A 20,406-nucleotide genomic window follows, 5' to 3' on the forward strand; every position below is an offset into this window, starting at 1 on the left:
GCTGCACATAAGCCCCACCCCTTCCTGCCGCGCCTCCACGCACACAATTAGGCCCCGGACGCGTCGCTGCCACGCGCACTCGCACGTATGGTGCGTGGTGACGTCCCGGCGGCGCGGGCGCCATCCCGGAAGCGCGAGCAAGGCTGCCAGATGTGCAGGTGCTGCTGCCACCGACGCCGGGGCCGAGTTCGGGGTGGGGTTGGGACTGCTGGGGCTGCTGGGGAGCCGGACCGGGTCGAGCGTGATCCTTGGGCTGTCGGGGGGTGGGACGTGCTGCTGGCCACATCTGGGCACCCCTTCTGCGGACCGGTCTTAGGTTCCCCGTATGTTCCCCGCTCCCGGTTGCGGGAGTTGGGGCCGCCTGTGTTCACGCTGTGCCGTGTCACCCAGAACCGTGTGTTGCCCTGGTTAGGCCTTAGTTTCCCTGCTTTTCAGGGGCGCGGCGTGAGGGGATATGCGAGCCCCGCCCCCACTCCGGGGTTTTGCTAAGCTTGAGCCGCCTAATTAAATTATGTTAAATGATCTGGGTACAATCGCGGTGCCTCTCTGCCTCGCTGTTTGACCTTGGGCAACGGAGCCCATCTTCGTGAGCCTTAGTTGCCCTCAGAGATGATAGTGTCTGCCTGGTAGGGGTGATTAGGGATTAAATTTGCTCATATTCTTGGAAGCACCAGGGAAGTCCTCGTCAAAACGCTGATTCCAGCGCCCCGCCCTAGGATTTCTTCACGCTTCCCTTGGAGAAACAGCCTGCTCCGAGATCATCGTCTTATCACTGTTGGTTTCAGTTCTCACATAGTACTGTGAGATTCTGATTCTTTGTTATTCTCGTTTTCTAGATGAGAAGACCAACTCAGGGAAGTGAGGTGACTCTCCCAAGCCCACACAACCTCCCTCTCTGTCTGTTTCACTAATAAATATATTTGGAGCAGGAACCAGAACCCTTGCTGGGTCATTTTCACCCTTATGTGGTTCAGACTAGCTATTAGTCAGGAAAGGCTTCCTGACAGAGGTAGCTGGGGATGGAGGGGTGTGCCTTGAATCCCTCACATGTGGGAGAAGAGCACAGGAAAGGAAAGAGCCCAACTTTGATGCAGAACTGTTTCCTGCAGGCCCAAATCTTGCACCTGCCAGGCTTAGCTGTGGGCTTCTAGCTACATGACTCTGTCCTTTGAGCCCAAGTATCCTCTTTATACATGATCATGGTTTTTTAGAACTGTAGAGACTGTGAGTGTCTGTACTTGGCACATAAACAGTGGTTATTGGGCGGGCAGGCAGAATCTCATCAGGTGTGGCACTTTACTTCCAGAAGCCATGTCGGGGCTGCAAACAGCTAAACCAGATTCAGGGCACAAATACTCTTGGCTTCCATGGTGGGTAAAAAAGTAGTTGCTAACATTTGTAAATGAGGTGATTTCACAGGAAAAAAAACATCTGTTTTTCTTTTTCTACATCTACAGAACTTGGTCATCCTAGGTGGTCTCCCATCCAAGTACTAACCAGGTCTGACCCTGCTTAGCTTTTGAGATCAGACAGGATCGGGCTTGCATTTTTCTTTTTTCTTTCTGGATGAAAATGAGAAGTCAGGCAAGAAGCTGCTCTAAGCAGCAACAGCTGTCCTATCATGGGTAGTTAGTGAACACCTGTATAGATTCACACCTTTGTGGTTCCTGTGGACCATGGGCATTTGAGTTATGACTCAGGTTCACTGGCTATGTGACAATGGCTCAGTGCCTCAGTCTCTTAGCTTCCGTTTTCTCACATGTAAATAAGGGTTACAGTTTCCATATATAAAGTTAGTACCTCGTTTAGCTTACAGTAGGTGTTCAATAAAGAGCAAGGTGGATTAAGTGGGCTTTGAAAGCCCTTCTTGATCGTGTGTTTGTGTATCTAAACCAATGGCAAGTGGGCTTTTCTTGGCCATTAAATGTGTGGGCCATAGAACCAAGGTATGCCGGGATTCTGGGTTTTTCCTGAAGTCCCCTACCAGTAGAGTCAGTACTGAAGCTGTGACTTTTCTTGCCCTGGCCTGATACAGGAAGCCCCCACCCACTAGGATCGTCATCTGTGTGCCAGGGACGCTAAGAGCCCCAGAGCCATCTAGGGGGTGCTGGAGCCTATAGCCTGCCTGGTTTTGAGTACCTGTAATTCTTGGCTTTAATTTACTGTTAAAAGTTAGTGGCAGAGCTGAGTTTGAACGATCCTGTTTGCCTCTGCCAAGTGAAATTCTGGCAATCCCTTGCTGTAAGCCATGTTCTGAGCTGTGCTCTGGAGACAGAGCAGCAAGCGAGACAGACATGCCTCTGCTCTCTTGGAGCCGATAGTGCTGTGGAGGTGACAGGCAAACAGGTCAACTGAAAACTAAGATAATTTCAAACAGAGATGAGCCAGTGAAACAATTAAAACAAGGTGAAGTGATGAGAGTGACCAAGGACCTCCTGGGAGAGAAGACATGAGGTTGTGATAATCTGAAAGGGCAGCCATGCATGCTCCATCAGTGGGGACAGCAGGTACAAAGGCCTTAAAGTGGGAATGGGCAGATGCAGGGAGGCATGGGAGGAGTTGGGCAGATCTGGGCAGGTGGAAGGTGCCAGTGGCCTTGGGCTCATGGAGAGTAGATGCCAGAGAGTGGGAATGGGATTCTGATGTGCTTGAGTACAAGATGATCTCTTGTAGTTCTTGAAACACCCTCAAATTTCCAGGATGACAAAGCTGAGGCTCAGGTGGCATGACTAACTCACTTTCAAGCAGCCTGTGGGGTTCTTGGTTCCTCCTCTCTGTCCTATATTCCCCCAATGTCTGGTGTAGACTGAAGACTTTCTTCCTTCCTGTTTTAGGCAGCGGAGGAGGAAGAAGAGATGGACCCCCCGGACTCAGCCTCGAGGGTCTTCTGCAGCCGCATCCTGAGCATGGTGAATGTGGATGACATCAACGCCATCATCCTGGCCCAGAAGAACATGTGAGCAGTGGCCAAGCATCCTAGGCCCGGGCATGGGAAAAAAAACACTTGCCAGCCAGCATTCTTGTCAGACCTGCCCCGACCCCAGCCTCACTGGCTCCAAAGTAAATTCCTTCCTGGCCTGGAGGTGAAGGCCTGGCACAGGAAGCAGGGCTTTGAGCTGGTTTCACAGCTGCAGATGGCTTTGGGGTAAGGGGCTGCAGCAGCTCCTGTCCCAAGGCCTGGGGTGGGGAAGAGTTGGGATAAGAAGAGGCTGCTGGGAGATATAAGGGAGCAGGTAGGCTGAATTCCTGTTGGAAACCTGGTCTCTGAGAGTCCAGGCTGTTTGTCTGCAAGCAACTGAGGTCTCTTGGAAGGGCCGTGAATGCCTTTTTGCCTTCCTTGGTGCTTGGCACCATAGCCATTGCAGCCCCGTTCTAATTCTGGCCTGACCTGTGAGGAAGAAGGGCTGACACAATCTTAGGGTAGAAGTGTAGTCTCCTAGGGCTTCATTTTTGTGTCTTTAAGCCAAAGGCTCTTCCTTCCATTTATGACACAGCACAGCACTTGCCCTGTGACAGATTGCTGGGTATGTCTGGGTTTCAGTAACACCCATCTTTCTTCTAGTTCCTTAGGTCACATTCAGACCTGACCCTGGGAAATTCCCAACATGAGGAGAGACAAAACCAGACACAAATTTTCCTAGCCCCATGGTGTCAGGGCTGTGCCAGAGAAACATCCTGAGATTAGGGGAGTCAGGGAAGTAAAATCTGCTTGAGGGAGGGGGTAAAGGCTACACAAGAAGGGTTCACTTGAATGGAGTTTGCTAGGTGGCTCATTCATCAGGCAGAACTCTGTAGGAAAAGGGAACAGCACATGAAAAGGTCATGGATTAGGAAAGGGCTTAGCACGATCAGTTGGCAGGGTCCTATAGGCTGAGCAGAGGGGTTGGGGCCCTTTCTCTGCCACCAGGCTAGACCGCTTTGAGAAGACAAATGAGATGCTGGTGAACTTCAACAACCTATCAAGCGTCCGCCTGCAGCAGATGAGCGAGCGCTTCCTGCACCATACAAAGACTCTGGTGGAGATGAAGCGGGACCTGGACAGCATCTTCCGCAGGATCAGGTGAGTGCTTGGCCCTGCTGGCCTCTGTCTTCTCCTCCAAGCCCTGGTTCCTCCCTTTTCAATGAGGGCCACCCAGGTGTTCCATGTAACATGCCAACAGAGAGAGATCCAGCTCACTTATTTTATGAGGCTTCATCATGTACTGAGCATCCAAAAACATCCGAACTCTGGGATAAAAATTAAGTTTCTGAATTTAAATTTTATTTATCTTTCAAAAAGTGCAACATAGCACCAAACATATGCAGAAAAGGCAGGCAAGAGTCGATAGTGAAAGGCAATCCTCCTCTTTCCCTAGCTCTCCACCTAGGTCTTCTCTGAAGAGGTAAATGAGATTGCAGCCAGCATTCCCTGCCCCGATGGGCCTCACTCCCTAGGACAGAGGGACAGATTGAGACAAGTAGCCCAGAGCAGCTGTTGAGGAAGGGGTGGAGAAGCTTCCTAGAAGGTTGTCCAGATAGATGAGGATTAGAAGTCAGAAAGACATTACAGATAGAGGGCCCAGCAAGTGCCCCAATCCAGGCCCGAGGACGCACAGAAACTGACAGCTGGGTGGCTGGTGCCCAACCAGAGGATGCAAGGTCCTAAGGGCCAAGTGCCTTGGCCTCCCTCCAGCATGGGAGCAGAATGTGACAAGCAGTGAGGGAGGGGTTCCCACTGCCCACCCACCCAGAGCCAACCACAAGGGTTGCTGCCCTGCATTGGGCCTAGCATGTCCACTCAACAGGTTCAGCCTATGTGCCTTCCCTTACCCCACAGGATGCTGAAAGGAAAGCTGGCCAGGCAGCACCCAGAGGCCTTCAGCCGTAAGTGTCACCCAGGGTTCCTGCGCCCCATGTCTTGACCTCTGCATCCCTTGGATGCCAGCACCCTCAGCCCAGGGCTGGCTTCCAGAAGGTCACCTCAGGGACTGGTGGGCCCAGAGACCTGGGATAGGGGTGGGGGTGCGGGTGCTGGCCTGGCCTTCTTGGCAACCTGCAGCACGGGTGCTGGGACCAAAGTCCCTTGCCTGTGGGGAGGTGCACAGTGGAACATGGATAAGAATGATGACAATCCTTGTCCCAGTGAGCACCATATACCCCTACAAGCCAGGCTGTTACCCATGAGTTGGGGGGCTGTGTCCCCGTTTTACACAGACACCCATGAGTTGGGGGCTGTGTCCCTGTTTTACACAGGGGGAAACTGAGGCCCTGAGGGACAGTGACTTGTCAGAGGAAGTGCAGCATCCCCCCAAGCTGAGCCTTGGTTACCCCATGTGCTGAATGGGCCAGTAGCTCCCCACATAAGGGCTGCTGATAACCACAGGTACAGAGGCAATGCTGTCATCATCAGCCCCAGTTTATCAAGCAAGGAGCTGAGGCAAGGCCAAGTGAGAATCCTGGCCCAGGTGACACTTCTGAAGGCAGAGCCAGGCTCAGGCTCTCTGCTAAGGCCCATGTTGGCCTGACCCAGAGAACCTGGGTCCTTGCCTCACCTTAAAGGGAGGCCTCTTACCTGCCTGGGCCTCAGTTCCCTCTTCCATAAAATGGGACAAGTTATGCCCTATGCAGGGTGGGGCTGTCAGGGATCACAGGCCCAGTTAATCCCTCATCACAGTGACTGACCAATTCCTGGGCCTCCTTACCCAGATGTCCCAGAGGCATCCCTCCTGGAGGATGAGGATGAAGACCCCATCCCACCCAGCACCACGACCACCATCGCCACCTCGGAACAGAGCACAGGCTCCTGTGACACCAGCCCCGACACTGTCTCTCCCTCCCTCAGCCCTGGCTTTGAGGACCTGTCCCATGTCCAGCCCGACTCCCCTGCCATCAACGGCCGCAGACAGACAGATGATGAGGAGATGCTGGGCGAGTAGCCCTGCTCCCAGGCGCTCTAAAGGGTCTCAGGGCAGTGGCAGCACTCCTCATGTGTCTGATGTGGCAGAAGGTAATCCTGCCTCAAGATGGTCAGCTTTGCCACCTTATTCTTGGGCTCCCTGGGGGATAAGGGGTGTGGAATTCCTGGGGGTCTCATTCCTACTCCTTCCTCACTGATTGCCTCTCCTGTAGACCCTGTGCCAGGCCAGGGATGAGCACCAGCTGGAATTGTTGGGCTGGGTGCAAGGAAGCCTTTCCAGAGGCAGGCCTGAAGTCTGCACTGAACAACACTTAAAGGTTCCCAGAGACCAAAGCCAGACGACTCCTGCCCCAGCATCCCTCAGGACCCCCTTGAGGTAGAACAAGATCATGTCTGAGTTCACCCCAGCCGACTCCCTGCCCCTTCCTCCAATGAAAGTATTAAATACTTTCTCTAATTGATATCTCAAGGTTTCTGAAAAAGCTATAGAAAGCTCAAGACAGGCTGCCCATTTGCTCAGCCTTGAGCCATAAGGCTCACGTTTCTCTGAACAGAGGTGTGGACCCTGAGGGCCCTTTAGGCCTATCCTGGGGCCTCCGTGGAGCAAGCTGAATCACCTTGGAAATCAGAGTTTAACGGAATATTTTTGTACCCGATGTTTACAGTTGCTGTTGGGAAGTTATCAATAAAAAGACTCTGTTACTATAAAGGGTGTACCTAGGAGTGGCTTCCTTCCATCCTTGGGTACATCAGCTCAGAAGGGGGACAAGCAGTGTATGTGGGACAGGATGGGGTGCTGACAGCCAGGCACCACTGGGTCAGAAAGAGATGTGGCTGCCCTTGGTGCGAATCTCCGGTGGTGGCAGCCATAATAACCCAAGTTCTTTTTACCATTGCTCACAACACTGTTCCCTTAGCTCCTCCAGATGTCACAGGGTAGGCTCCGCAGGGAGCTGAGCTGGGTCTCATTCTCCATTAGACACACAGTCCCTTCTTTGAACCACTTAAGAAATTACATTATTGAAGGCATCTTCCAAGACCCGAGAGTGTCTGCTTTTGCCTGGTCCACAGAGGCGCGGGGAAGAGTTTAATAAAGAGGTACGCTGCCATATCCACAAGTAACTTCATCCTCACCTCTTTCCCGTACCTGGCACTTCTTAGCCATTCACGAGTCTCCTGGTTCCTACATCCAATACAGCCCCTGGGTCTCTTTCTGTTTACTTGAGTTAATGCACCAGCCCCACAAGCTTCTTGCTCTTCGAAGCACCGCCCTGAAATCCTTCCGCGCACAGCGAATCGAGAGCTGACTGCAAATAACTGACTCCAGGAGTTAGGTTCCTGGGTGGCCCTCAGGGGTCCTGCCCCTGCACGTCCTCCTACCTTCCCTGCCACACAAGCCTGCGTCCTGGGCCTACAGACCCTCTGCTTAATGCCTTCGCTTTAGCACAAAAGAATCTACTCAAGTACCCGAGCACCAGCAACGTGCTATCTTCAGCCGACCTGAGACGGCAGGTAGAAAGGCCTGGGGAGGTGTAGCAGTCTCCTCATGTGACCCGGGGGCGAACCCACACCGAGAAGCAAGAGGTCGCACGAAGCTCGCTCGCAGGCACCACCCCTTCGTTCGGCAGCACTAAACATAGCAGCGGGGCGGGGCCAAGGGCGGGGCACAGCGCGCGGCGCGTATTGTGACGCAAGCGCGCGGCGTGCTCGGTGCGCAGGCGCTTTCTGCGGCGATTTGGCGGTTTCCGGTTCCGCCGCTCTCTTTCTCTTCAACGAGGCGGCCGAGCAGGTCGGGGCCGGCGTTCGTGCGGGTTCGCGCTGGGCCGGGATCAGGCAGGAAGCTGCGAGGGCCACGGGGGCTCGAGCAGCGCAGGGGGCTGCCCCGAATCCATCCGTGCGGGCCAGGTTCCGCGAGTCGGCTGAATAGGGAGCATTGGGCCGGTGTTCCGAGTCCCGGCTGAACCCCGGGAGGTGAACCGGCTTTTAGGAGAGTGGCTTGCCCGCCCCACCTGCCTGAGCTATCCGACGAGGCCTTGGGTCAGGGATGGGTCCTCTTGGGGAGATCCAAGTTAATGGGGAGGAGTATTAAGCATGTAAATTGTCTCCGTGCCAGATAGTGTCAGTTCCTTTAAAATTATTACCCCCGATCACAGGCTGAGTCATTACCTATTTTGTTTCCTACATCTGTAAGGAGAGGCTGGTAGTGTCCACTTTGTAGGCCTTTTTTATTTTTTTCCGATGAAAAAACCTGTGTAAACAAATATCTGGCACTTAGTTGGCAGGTAGTTATGGGTTGGTGCAAAGACAAGAGGTATGATCTGAGAAGTTTAGGGGTAATTGAGAAGGAAACCAAAGTGAGTTTGAGCTTGGAGTTGGAAAAGAAAGGGTTTAGGGGGTGGCTCCCAAGATGGGATTCCAGTCCAAGCTGCAGGAAGGGCATTTTGTGGAGCAGATACGGCTATGGGCTCGTGGAAGAGAGGGAGGGAGGAAGGAAGGAAGGATGGATGGATGGATGGATGGATGGATGGATGGATGGGATCTCCAGATCACACATGGGGAAAATGTATCTGGCAAGATGGTGCCTTAGCCTTGTATTTCTCATTCCATCTGTAGCTTGGAGGGGTGGAAAGAGACAGGCACTGGGGCAGACCTGTAGTTGAGGTCAATGCAATGTTTGGACCCGCATTACTCACTGCTTTGTCCTACTCCCCTCCAGTCTCCCCAGCAAACGCAGAGATGCAGATCTTTGTGAAGACCCTGACAGGCAAGACCATCACACTCGAGGTCGAGCCCAGTGACACCATTGAAAATGTCAAAGCTAAAATCCAAGACAAGGAGGGTGAGTTGGGCTGGGTCTGGGTGTTGGCCTTGGACAGACCTCAGTTTTGACAGTGCTTCTGCGTAATCTCAGGAAGGCAGCTTGTCATCTCTGCCTCGGTTTCCCTTTTGATAGATTAGGAATAATGATCGAGCAGGCCTATAGAGTGAGGGAGAACTACCAGTAATATGTTTGCCAGAGCCTCAGTAACAGCTGCTTTCTCTCTCTAGGCATCCCACCTGACCAGCAGCGTCTGATTTTTGCGGGCAAACAGCTGGAGGATGGCCGCACCCTCTCAGACTATAATATCCAGAAAGGTATTGGGGATGTGGTGGCTGGACAGGTCTCCATGAAGCCTAGGATCCAGATGGGGCACTTGACAGCCTTCTTGGCACCAGGAAAGGGTTTGGGAGGATGGTTCTTAAAGTGAGGATCAGAGCGGGTAGGCGAGTTCTGCTTTACAAGATACTGTTTTCATCGTTGGAAAGTGTCCTGTGATCTCAACGTGTTTCCAAATGGCAATCATTTCCCATGTTCTTGTTCACCTTTTTTTTTTTTTTAGACATGTTTAAAAATGTGATAACTGTAAAGGAAATCACTCCTTGAAGCAATAAGCTTTATCTTCCCTAACAAAAATGAAAGGTTACCCTCTTACCACTTAGAAATCACCTTTGCCTGTCAGGAAACCCACCTGGACATCACTTTCACGTGTAATATCCTCCAACTCTCCAAGGGCTGGTGTCAGAATCACCCAAGGGATTCTGGCATGTCCCTTTCATACTTGAGAAGCCATGGTCTACAGAGCATTGGAGTGCCAGCCCGGCACCTGTTGATTGAGTGCTGGGTCCAGGCTGAGTTGCTGTCTCTCTCCAACCCTCATTGCCTATAGAGTCCACCCTGCACTTGGTGCTTCGTCTGCGGGGCGGCATCATTGAGCCCTCCCTCCGCCAGCTTGCCCAGAAGTACAACTGCGACAAGATGATCTGCCGCAAGTATGCACACTTGGGGTTGGGCAGACTGGCCCTGGCAGGAGGGGGTCTGGTGCCCTCACCATTTCCTCCTTTTCCCACACAGGTGTTATGCCCGCCTGCATCCCCGTGCTGTCAACTGCCGGAAGAAGAAGTGTGGCCACACCAACAACCTACGTCCCAAGAAGAAGGTCAAATAAGGTCTCTCCGCCGCCTCAGCCCGCAGGGCGGCCACCTGCCTAAACCCCTTGGCCCGGGGGCCTCAATAAAGTTTCCCTTTGGTTGACTGGAGCAGTAATTGGTGTCCATGTGGCTTGTCTTTGCAATGGGGACTTGACCAAGTTGTAGACATCTCCCTTTGGGACTTGGCTGTTACTTGACTGCCAAGCCCTTGGCAGTCCTGTCCTTTTGGGTTCCAGCTATCTATAAAACAGGCTATACTCCTGGCTCTTCTTGTCTGGAGGTTTGTCATAACAGCACAATCAGGTTTAGTCCCTTGTGAGCCCACTCATCTGGGTTTTATCTATAACAAGGTGAGACTGTGGATCAGCTGGGCCCTGGGTATGTTCATGTGTGGGTGGATGGGGACGAAGGGGTACCCCACCTAGTATAAAACACCTATTCTCAATTTTGGACCTTAGACGCACATGGGCCCTACCTGAGACCAGTCATCTCAGGCCTATTGACTCTGATGCTTCTGCAAATCAGGTGAGGGTTGTGCACTGTACTGGCCCTGACATGGCCAAGCTTTTAGGGTGCTTGGAGTAGGTAACCCAGGCCTAGAAAACGCCTAAGAATAGCTGAGATCTGCAGTGCCAGCTAAAGGCTAGAGTCTTGATCACTTCCACAGCTCACTTCCATTTCATCCGTGTCAAACTGACCTCTTCCTCATTAGGCCAGGCCACCACTATCTGGTCTTCCCCATGTCCACCCCTGGAGAAGGAAGCTTCTTAGTTCAAACTAGGTAGTGCATCTCCCGCAGAAAGCTCAGAGACTTCCTCTGCGCTTAGTATGAGGCCCTGTTGGCCACACCTCTTCCCCCAGGCTTCCCTCTGAGGTCATTTCTGAAGTAACAGCCTGCAAGTCATCTAAAGTCAGCTGGGTTCCAGAGACGAGCTCTCTAATGTCGAAGGGCGTTGAAATCCTGCTCTTGTCACAGGTTGTGAGAATGAAAGGAAGTTGGTGTTGACAAGCGAATAGAAACAAACCTACAAACCGAAGGACAGCCTTGTTGTACACAGCCATATATTCAAGAATAAACAGGAGAAAGCAGGCGCTGGGCGGGAGCAAGCAAAAGGGTGGGGTGGGGATGGGTGCCTGGCCTGAGAAGCCCCCAATTCGCTCTCCATTCTTCCCGGGCCGGTCTTCAGGTTTCCGGGTTGGCGGGCCACAGGCTGGGATCTGGAGACCTCCATGCCTGGAGGGGGCGCCTACCGCAGCGGAGCAACCTACTCCCTGGCAGGGCCAGGGCTGCGTAGTCATGATCACCAACGAGTCCGCGGCTGAGTCCGTGGTCCCCACTGTGCCCAAACCTGCGGCAGCCTCAGAAACCCCGGAGCTCGAGGAGCCGGCGTGGCCCTGGGTGAGCCCGAGTGGGAAAAGGCGCAGGGCGGGTGGTGCAGGCTCGGGGGCGCCGGCTTCATGCCCCAGCCGTACCCCCTTCCGTAGAAAGATGCCCCGATCCGGGCGCTGGTGCAGCGCATCCTCCAGCTGCAGGCTGAGCGCGCACAGGCCTTTCGCTGGCTAGAGGAGTAAGTGTGGGCGCAGGGGCCGCAGGGTTCAACCCCCGCCGGATCCAGAGGTGGGCGTGCCCGGGGCAGAGCGGGTCCTCGCGTAGGGGCATTGTCAGGGGCGGGGTTTGTGGGCCAACCCGCTACGCGTCCCCACTTCCCGAAATGCCACTCCGCCGGGTGTCTCTCCCTTCCCCAAGCGGAGTGGGCCTCTATTGGGTTCACTTGCAGAAATCAGTGTCTTCCACACTCGGGTCCAGGGACACTTCCTGGGGGGCTTTCAGGTGGCCGATGCGGGTACAGAGCCTGGGGACGTAGACTCAGGACTCCCACCTGCCGCAGAGGCCACCGCCAGTACCTGCGCAGCGGCCCGCCCTACGACTTCCCGCGCTACCGGAGCAAAGTGCACGAGGTGACCCAGGCCTTCGCCGCCGTTTCGCGGGAGGTGCTGGCGGTGGAGGCCGAGCTGGCCGGGCCCCGAGCGCAGCCACTGCTCGCGGGCCATGTGCGCAGCCTGCAGCAGCTGGAACAGACACGCCTGGCCACGGTGAGGCCCCGCCCCCGGCCGCTGCCCCCTACTCCAAGCCCAGTCTCTCTCGCGTTAGCCTTGGCCCACTTTGCGCCTCTTGGGCGAGGGGTCACTTTCCGGACCCCCACAACCCCGCCCCCAGAGTCCCAGACCCCACCTTTTCCTGCCCACTTCAATCTTCCATTAAGGCTTCATTTGGAATTCTCCGGTCTCCTGGTCCCCACCTCTCCATCCGGTTTCATTACAGGCTTTTAGTCCCAGGACACGTCCACCCATCCCAGTCCTATCCCGCAGCTTAATGCTTTCCAAAATGCCCCGCCTCCACGATCCTCCTGCCTCTTGGCTTTCCTAATGCCTTAGGTCCGGTCCTCAACCCCTTGCATGTGGAGGAGAATGTGGGTTTTCAAGCCACGTCCCCTCCTTGTAACCCCAGACCCCAACCTATGGTCGGGGCCTACTCCTCCACTAGTGTTCCAAAGCTCTGCCTACTCTGCCCCTTTGGCCAATCCTGGCCGAAATACACTTTTCCCAGGCCAAGTCCACGTGAAGCCACTCCCACTTCCGAGATCCCGGTTCAGCCTACTTCCACGCTGGAATTAACTCCTTGACCCGCCCCAAGACTATGATGCCCCAGCTACTCCACCCAACACCAATCCCTGACTACTATTCCCCTGCCCACATGCAGCCATGCCCATGCCACACTCTATACTGTAGAGCCTGCCTACTCTTCTCCCGTTGGTCCCTCTAAACTGAATCTCAGGCTCCTCCTGTGCAAAGTACAGCCCTCTCAACTCCCCTTGCAACTCTTGGCCATGGCCCAACCTCTGCACTACCTTTCTGGTGTCTCTTCCTCCCTCATGTGTGGGAGGGCAGGAGGTGGCCTCTGACCACTGTGACATCCTCCCCATACTAGGTGGCCCTGCTGCAACTGATGAGGGTGCCAGAACTAACAGGGCAGGAGGACACCCTCCAGATGCACCAGCTGAAAATGAAGTAAGTGTCACCTCCCAGTGGGCTAGCCATGCTAGATTTGCACATGTACCAGGTGTGCCCTAGGGCTGGCACCATCAGACCCTCTGGACCTACACACAACCCTAAGAGTAGGTACACTGGAGTCCACACCTGATGGCTCCCAGACACACAGCATATATTTCCCCAGTGTATACATTCTCCATTTTCACACCAGACTCACTGTGCATCTCAGATACACACACCAATCTTGTTCACATGGCTGGACTCAGAGCTTGGACACGGTCACCCAGGCCCACCCCCCGGCACACACCTCCACATTCCTGCCCTCACCCACCCAAGCACGCACACATGCACACCCCCTTGACATCTGCCAGTCATACCTCCTGATGGCATACACCTACCCAAGATGGCCATTTCTCTTTGCCCACTGTGACTTAAGGGACTATCCCTGCTCCCAAGCACCCAAGTGGTCCTCCCAGCTGCTAGTGCTGCCTGGAGGCTTGGCAGCAGGCAGGAGGGCCCAGGGTTTGTCATAGCCCCCTCAGAGCTGCCTAGTGGAGGCTAATTTGCCCCATCTGGGTTTTATTTATAGTTCCTATCCTCTTTTAGGGTAATTAAAACCATGGAGGCCATCAGTGAGGTTCTCCAGGACCTCAGGTTTGATGCAGAATCTGTTGAGTGATCATGGCTCCTCAGAGACGCACTGAAGGGAGATGGAAAATGGGGCAGGTGGCACCCAGATCAACTCTGATTGCCAGCTGGCCAGGGTTGCACCCCGCTGGGCTGTTGACCCTCCCTGAGGTTGCCACATCTCCCACAATAAAGAAGCATTTGTCTGCAGCTGCTCCACTGTCTGTGTCCTACGGTACTGGTGGGGTTGTGTCTGGGGACAGGGCCCCATAGGGGCAGAGATGGAGGGTGGAACCCCCTCTCCCAACTGAAGAAACTAGTGTTTTGAATCACACTCTCCAAGGAGTTTAACACCAGCTATTTCAGATCCTGGAGAATAAGAATCTGAAATTCTGAGGGCGAGGATTTCAATTGCAAAGGATCATTAGAAGTCCTCATGCCTCCCCTACAGTCCCCACCCCACTGCAGGCCACTGCAGCTCCAAACTCACCTACACAATCAGAGCACCTAAATAGTTCATTTATTTAAAAAGATTGGAGGGGTCCTGGGTGAGGGGAGTAATGACCTCTCTTCACTCCCAGTCCTGGCAGGGGTTCTGGGCAGCTTAGTTGACCTTCACACACATACTCCAACTGGGGTGTACCCAAAGATGGCCTCACATGGAGGCCAGAGATGTGATTCTAAGAGCTCAGAGCATCTGCTCCAGCTCCTGCAGAGGGTGCCCTGTGAGGAAACAGGTGGCCCCAGTCTGGGTGCAGCCCCGGGTCTCCATGCAGCAGGGAGGTCGGTTTCAGCCCTTAGAGCTTATCTGGCAGGACCTGCAAGCAGAGGGGAAGCCAGGCTAAGCGCTGAGCCTGGGAGGGGCCAGCACCACAGAGCAACTGAGGAGGCCCCCATTCAGGTTGTGGTCTTGCCACTTTCAGCTGGGTGACCTAGGGCAGGGTACTGCCTCTCCCTGGGTCTTGGCTCCCCACCTGAGAAATAAGAATATCCATCCCAGGGGTTGTCTTTCAGGTAAAGCCCTTGGTACAGGGCCAGTATGCAGTAGGTGCTCAAACACGCTAACTTCGGCGAATATATTCATTCATTCCTGAGGATGACATTCCACTTTGGATATTTTCAGAGGATCGGGTGCTCTTACTAGGCTAAAAGGGCCAAGCACACAGTAGCTGCTAAGTAGATGCTGATAAATAAAACTGAAGGCTGAGGGTGGGGGGCCCATGTGTCCCTTCCTGTCACCCACCCACCTTAGCCCCTCTTACCTCTCGCCGCGCCGCGTCTGCCCGAGGGCAGGATCCCCTCATCCTGTGCTTGGAAGGAAGGAGGTGGTGTCTGGAGGTTGCGCACCTACCTCCCCACCCCACCCCACCCCTCAGCCCTCAGCCCTCCTTACCCTCACCCCTCGCCCGCGGGTGCCTCCTTCCTACCTGGTTGCGGGTCTTATGCGACTTTTGCATCCAGGCTCGCCATTGGTCGTAGAGGCGGAAGCTGAGGTTCGAGCAGTACGCGTGCTTCTTAAGCCAGCCCAGGAACTGCTTAAGCTCGCGCCGCACGGGCCCCGAGCTCGGCTCTCCGCCCCGCGGCTCGCACGCCCCGCCGCCCGGGCCCGGGCGTTCTGACGGGGGTGGAGCAGCAGCGTCAAGGCGCGCTCGCCAGAGGGCGCGCGCGGGCAATGGAGGGAGGGTCCTCGCGCAGTGGACTGCATTCCCTCGGTCACCTACCCCTCCCTATTTCCCTGGACCGGGTCCTCCCCACCACCCAGCCCAGCAACTCAGCTGCGCCCCTGAGTGGGCTGGGTCAGGGGAAGCAAAGGTCTCTCCGCATCTCTTCCAGGAACCCAATTCCTGTTGCCTGAGTCAGGTGTAAGTGGAAGGGGGTGAGGGAGAAAGTGAGAGGGATGAGACAGAGACAGAGCGGGAAGTCAGAGAAAGAAAGAAGCAGAGGCAGAGACTGAGAGATGCAGGAAGGGCCAAAGACATGAGGAATAGCCAAGGAAACTCAGAGGCAGAAGGGGTGCAGAAAGGGCTGGGGAGGAGGGGACAGATAGCCTGGGAAGTAGGGACACAAGAAAGGCAGAGAGACAAGACAGACGGGAAGACAGTGACAGAATCAAAAGGAGACAGGCCCTGGGATCATGAGCCAATGAAACGGGGAGCGAAGGGGGGTAGGGCCAGGTGGGAGGCCCGCCTGTCGGTCCAGCTGCTGGATGCAGCCAGCCCCAAACAGGCGGCGGATAAGGACATCGGCCTCACGTCATAAATAATGCCGGGGACCCGCTGACAGGCCCTGGCACGGCCCCGGCCCCTGCCGCCCCTGCTGGCCTCCACCGGCCTCCCCAGCCTCCTCCGCAGACGCAGCCTCCTGCTGGCTCCCGTGCAAAAATCGCAGGTGCTGGGCACAAGCAGGGGCCAAGGCTCAGGCCCCTCCCGGTCATGCTAGGTTCCGCCTACCCCTGAACCTGGAGAGGCCCACAATGGGGGATAGGGAGCTAGCTGGAGCCAGGCTCTGCCCCTCCCTGGCCCTCGAAACCTCTAAAACTTTGGTTTCCCCGTCGTCCCACGAGACCGTGTGCCTGGACTTCCCGCAAACTGAGTGAAGATCCCCGTGTGACCTTTGGGGCTGGCTGAACCTCCTGGGGCCTCAGTGCCCTCACCTGAGAAAAAGGGGCCTCCCTTGGGGTGAAACCATGGGGGTGGGGGCAGGGGAAGAGACCTTTAGATGGCGCTCACCATCAGGGAATTTTCCATGGGTTATCTCATCTCACCTGCACAATAGCCTGAGACAGGAGCCATTATTATCCCTGCTTTCCAGATGGGGAAGCTGAGGCCAGACATTTCAAGTAATAGATTTCATATAATTCCACAAAGGAAGAGAATGGAGGTTCGTGGTTTCAGAGGAACCCCAGATGGCAAAGGGAGTCAGACCCAGGTCCCCGATTATATCCGACCCCCTACCTGGATCAGAAGGGGAAACTGAGGCCCGTCAGAGGGAGAATTGGCAGCCCATCAGCCTTGGAAGCAGGGTCTCAAACTTACTTGCCCTTAGGGGCTAGGAAGTGGGTATAGGTGGATGAAACTCACCAGCTGGGGGTGGGGCAACTGGAGAGAGAGGATCCCACATGAAAGGGCAGCCTTTGCTGATGGGGGCTGTAGAGCAACGCTAGCTATTTTCTGTTACATTTCCTAGACAATTTTTCTAGGGAATCTAGGATATTTGTGTTAAAACTTCCTGTTTTAAATGTCTGCAAGTAGATCAAAGGTGGTTTTGGTTTTTGTTTTTTGGTTTTTTTGGTCAAATGACAAGCCAAAGGAAATTGATCCAGGGGCCACATTCGACCCACGGAGGGCCACCAGTTTGAGACCTCTGCTCTCTTGGAGGAAACAAAACAGAAGCCCAGGCTGGTTTGGGGCTGGTCCCCGGCCCACCCAGCCCTGTTGGGGTGCTCACCACTGCGGGGGGTGGAGGCAGCTGTTGGGTGGCTCCACTCGCTCCAGATCCCTGCCTTTTTGGAGCCGTAGATCCCAAAGGGGTTGCAGCGCACTTGCACGAAGTAGACAGTGCCCGGCTTCAGGCCCGCCAGGCGGCATGAAGTCTGGTTGCTCACGTCGTCCACCACCTGGGCCGCAAGGGCAGGGTCAGAGGCTAGGGTGAGGCGGGGCCAGGGGTAGGGCCGGGGGCGGGGCCGGGGCGGACACCTTCCAATCCACGCTGTCTTCCACGCGGTAGCGGATCTGGTACTTGGCTTGGAAAAGGAAGTCCTTGAGAGCCGGCGGGGAAACCCAGCGCACGCTCAGCTGGTCCTCCAGGCCCCCAACGCGGCTCACATGCACGTCGGGCGGGGGATCAGTGGTCACTGCGGGGGCAGGGGGGGACTTAGTCATGGGCTTCTAGTTCCTGGCTGCCCCCTCTCTGTGTTCAAATCCCAGAGTACGTGGCTTAGGTGGCACCTGCTTCCGTTCCTCCCCCTACCCCCCACCCCCGCCCTCTGGAGGACTGGTGGATTACATTAGACAATATTCGGGAAACACTCAGCGCCTAGAAGCACTCAATTAATGTTAGCTGTTATCACCATTATTATCTGTGACAGGAGAAATGTAATCCTATCTTTAGGGAACTCTGTAAAAGCAGACACTGCCTGGCCTATGATATTATTATTATTATTATACCCAAGAGGCCTGGGGCGGTCACCATCTACCTCCAAGTCCTGGATATGACAACCTGGGTTCAGCAGGACAGCTGAAGCTGAGAACATGCCCACTACAACTTCGGTCCTTAAGGAAGCCATGCGGAAAGCAGGCTGGGGTCAGGATGGCTACAAGCCTGGAGGGATTTGAGAATTCTTCTGGGAGCCTGGTGGGAAGCAGGGATAGCTGGCTCTCCCCCTGAGGCCTTGGTGAGGGGCCGGAAAGGGTTAAGGCACAGGCCTGCTCCAGGCTGAGCAACACCCTAATTAGATTAGGCCCAATTCTGCTGCAGATCATCCATTTCCTGCCTCCTGCCTCTGCGCCCCCCCCCCAGCTCCAGGCTGCAGCTTCCTGGGGCGCCTCTGACCTGGGCGCCCCCTCCCAGCCCCCCGGGGGGGCCTCCTGCACACCTGGGCTGCTGAGGGGAGGAGGACAGGCCAGGTGTTCTCTAAAGAGTAGGGGTATCCTGGCTGCTTCAGGGGGCTGAGGACAAATGGGTACTCCCAACCCTGACCAGCCGGGTTAGGACCAAAGATGCAGCTGTGGCTGGGTTGGGGGGGGCAGGATCATCTTTGAGGGGGGCGCCTCACCCACATCCAGGATGTCCAGTGTGAGCACATCTGAGCGGGCTGAGCCCAGCCGGTTGGTGGCTTCTACCCAGATCTCGTAGGGCGTAAAGAGGGCCAGGTCCTTGGGAATGTGGCAGGAGTAGGGTCCCACTGTGTGGTACTCCTCACATGTGTTGTCTTGCCCATACCACCTGCAGGGGCAGGAGGGGGATGAGGACACATGAGGGCCCCTTCAAGGCCTCAGACATCACCAGGGCAGCCCCAAAGTACAGATGGGACACCAGGCTCAGACAGGGCGGATGGGCTTGGCAAAGGCCACACAGCCAGTCTGGGACATATGTCACTGAGGGCCACAACCAACCTCAGCTTGTACTTCAAGGAGTAGTTGGTATGGAGGAAGGTCTCCCCATGGGCCCCCGGTGTCCAGCGGCATGTCAGGTCTTTCATGTTCTTGGACCAGCAACTGATGTTGAAGGGTTTCTCTGGGGGCACTGGGGAGGGGGTGCAGGGGCTGAGGGTCTAGGCCAGCCATGGACAGGCGGAGTTGCTGCTGGCCGCCAGCCAGCCCCCACCTTGGAGTGGAAGGGGGGTGGACAAGGGTGCATATTGGCATGACCCCCTGGATGAGCTATCTTGGAGATGGTTGGGGGGGGTAGGGATGTCCTCCAGGCTCTCATTCCCTCCCCAGAGGCTCATACCTCTCAACCTGCGCCAGTGTGGGTGCCCACTGTCCAGCCCTAGGCTGGATTCATGCCCCTGGATTCAGGCCCACGATTCATGCCCCTCTCCAGAAGGAGATGCTCCCAAGAGCTACCCCTGAGCATCCTGGGGGCCACTTACGGCCAACATAGAGGCAGGAGCCGGCCAGGATGCTGCCGTCACGTGCGTGGCACACGAGGTTGTCCCCTGACTGCTGCCTGGATCCGTTGAGGTTGGCCAGGGCGAGGGCCAGGGTGGAGGCATTGAGCACGCGGGAGAGCTCGGGGGGCAGGCGACGCCCATTGAGGGTCCAGTAGAGGCCCTCAGCGGTGGGGCCAGGTGGGTCCCCATGCACTGAGCACGTGGCCTGCAGGGAGGAGCCGATGAGGAGCGTGGGATCCTGGGGGCTGATCACAGCCGTGTCTGGGGTCAGAGAGGAGTACGCGTCAGGCCTGAAATAGAGCTTTCCTGAGCCCCCACCATGCTAGGACCTCCAAGACTCATGGCAGTCCGGCAAAGGAGCTCTTTACTATTGTCCCCATTTTACAGATAAGGGAACTGAGGCTCAGTTAGTTCCTTTCAATCCACTTCATCACTGACCTGCTCAAGCCTCTGAGTGGTTACAAACATAAGGTAGAAATGCCCACTCAAACCCAAGTCACCCTTGCTTTGACAAACTCTATACTCTGCTTTTTCTTTTTCATTTTATTTTATTTTTGGCAATTAGAAATAAGATTGTGTTTTTGCTCTCATATCACCAGGGTCTCGCACACAGTATGTGTCTCTGTGGGGTGGGGGTGGGGTCCCTATGAGAATCCTGTTCATTTTGTGGATGAAAAAGGCTGTGAGAGGTCACGTTCCCTGTCTAAAGTCAATGACTGAAGAACACTCTATTTAAAACTAGATTTGTCAGGCTCCAAAGCCCTGCTCTGTGTTAGAATGGAAAGTGGCTGCGGCAAGCTCTAGGCCCCCAAACCCATCCAAAGGGACTTGATATTATCACCTGTCCCTTGACTCAGTTTTCCTAATCTGGAAAATGGGAACAAAAAAGTTCACAGTTCCCAGGGCCATTATGATGATCAGCTTCTGGGAAGTGACTTCCTAAACTGACTTGCGTGAGTTGGGTACTGGGAACTGGGGCTTTGGGGATGCCATGGTCTATGACTCCCCTCCTTCTGGTCATTAGGGCAGCCCAGGGCTCCCCCTTTTGGAGTTCAGAACCTAAAAGGATCTTGTTTTACCCACAGGGTAATCAAGGCCCAGAAAACGTGTTCAAGCCCCTGACACTCCTCTCTGAGTCTCAGTCTCCCCATCTGGCAAGTGGGCATCATGGTATCAACTGCACACGTTTGAGAAGAATGAAAATATTGTGGTAAGGACAACCCTGTGGGACCTTTAAGTCAGGCTGACC

At 55.2% G+C, this 20,406-nt stretch overlaps 4 protein-coding genes across 13 annotated transcripts; 3 read left to right on the forward strand and 1 right to left on the reverse strand.

The window, feature by feature from the left end:
* Positions 1–14: 14 nt before the first annotated feature.
* KXD1 (KxDL motif containing 1) lies at positions 15–6,605 on the forward strand. Of its 7 annotated transcripts, XM_039867911.1 has the most exons (7): positions 50–158; positions 837–863; positions 2,835–2,956; positions 3,908–4,060; positions 4,817–4,863; positions 5,654–5,986; positions 6,109–6,605. In XM_039867911.1, the coding sequence occupies exons 2-7, from the start codon at positions 837–839 to the stop codon at positions 6,129–6,131; spliced, it is 705 nt and encodes a 234-aa protein (XP_039723845.1). In that variant the 5' UTR covers positions 50–158; the 3' UTR covers positions 6,132–6,605. The 7 variants fall into 7 exon arrangements, 6 of the variants coding, with proteins under 6 accessions (XP_039723844.1, XP_039723845.1, XP_039723846.1 ...); XM_039867912.1 differs by having other exon boundaries at positions 52–158; positions 5,822–6,605; XM_039867908.1 differs by having other exon boundaries at positions 53–158; positions 5,654–6,605.
* A 954-nt stretch (positions 6,606–7,559) lies between these two features.
* UBA52 (ubiquitin A-52 residue ribosomal protein fusion product 1) lies at positions 7,560–9,980 on the forward strand. Of its 3 annotated transcripts, none has more exons than XM_039867915.1 (5): positions 7,560–7,685; positions 8,613–8,735; positions 8,945–9,031; positions 9,604–9,706; positions 9,789–9,980. In XM_039867915.1, exons 2-5 carry the CDS (start codon positions 8,633–8,635, stop codon positions 9,880–9,882), a joined length of 387 nt encoding a protein of 128 aa, XP_039723849.1. In that variant the 5' UTR covers positions 7,560–7,685; positions 8,613–8,632; the 3' UTR covers positions 9,883–9,980. The 3 variants fall into 3 exon arrangements, with proteins under 3 accessions (XP_039723849.1, XP_039723851.1, XP_039723850.1); XM_039867917.1 differs by having other exon boundaries at positions 7,617–7,707; XM_039867916.1 differs by lacking the exon at positions 7,560–7,685 and adding an exon at positions 7,765–7,933.
* Positions 9,981–11,082: 1,102 nt separating this feature from the next.
* On the forward strand, positions 11,083–13,753 carry REX1BD (required for excision 1-B domain containing). Of its 2 annotated transcripts, none has more exons than XM_039867906.1 (5): positions 11,083–11,264; positions 11,351–11,433; positions 11,644–11,959; positions 12,855–12,934; positions 13,523–13,753. In XM_039867906.1, the coding sequence occupies exons 1-5, from the start codon at positions 11,163–11,165 to the stop codon at positions 13,593–13,595; spliced, it is 654 nt and encodes a 217-aa protein (XP_039723840.1). In that variant the 5' UTR covers positions 11,083–11,162; the 3' UTR covers positions 13,596–13,753. The 2 variants fall into 2 exon arrangements, with proteins under 2 accessions (XP_039723840.1, XP_039723841.1); XM_039867907.1 differs by having other exon boundaries at positions 11,103–11,264; positions 11,755–11,959.
* Positions 13,754–14,044: 291 nt separating this feature from the next.
* On the reverse strand, positions 14,045–20,150 carry CRLF1 (cytokine receptor like factor 1). Its single transcript, XM_039867648.1, has 9 exons — positions 20,111–20,150; positions 19,137–19,418; positions 18,658–18,787; positions 18,318–18,487; positions 17,239–17,396; positions 16,991–17,159; positions 14,971–15,158; positions 14,806–14,853; positions 14,045–14,361 (listed from the first exon to the last, which is right to left on the reverse strand). Exons 1-9 carry the CDS (start codon positions 20,148–20,150, stop codon positions 14,341–14,343), a joined length of 1,206 nt encoding a protein of 401 aa, XP_039723582.1. The 3' UTR covers positions 14,045–14,340.
* Between the last annotated feature and the right edge of the window lie 256 nt (positions 20,151–20,406).

The sequence above is a fragment of the Pteropus medius genome, unplaced genomic scaffold (genome assembly GCF_902729225.1).
Source record: "Pteropus medius unplaced genomic scaffold, Ma_sr-lr_union100, whole genome shotgun sequence".
Classification (NCBI taxonomy): Eukaryota; Metazoa; Chordata; class Mammalia; order Chiroptera; family Pteropodidae; genus Pteropus; species Pteropus medius.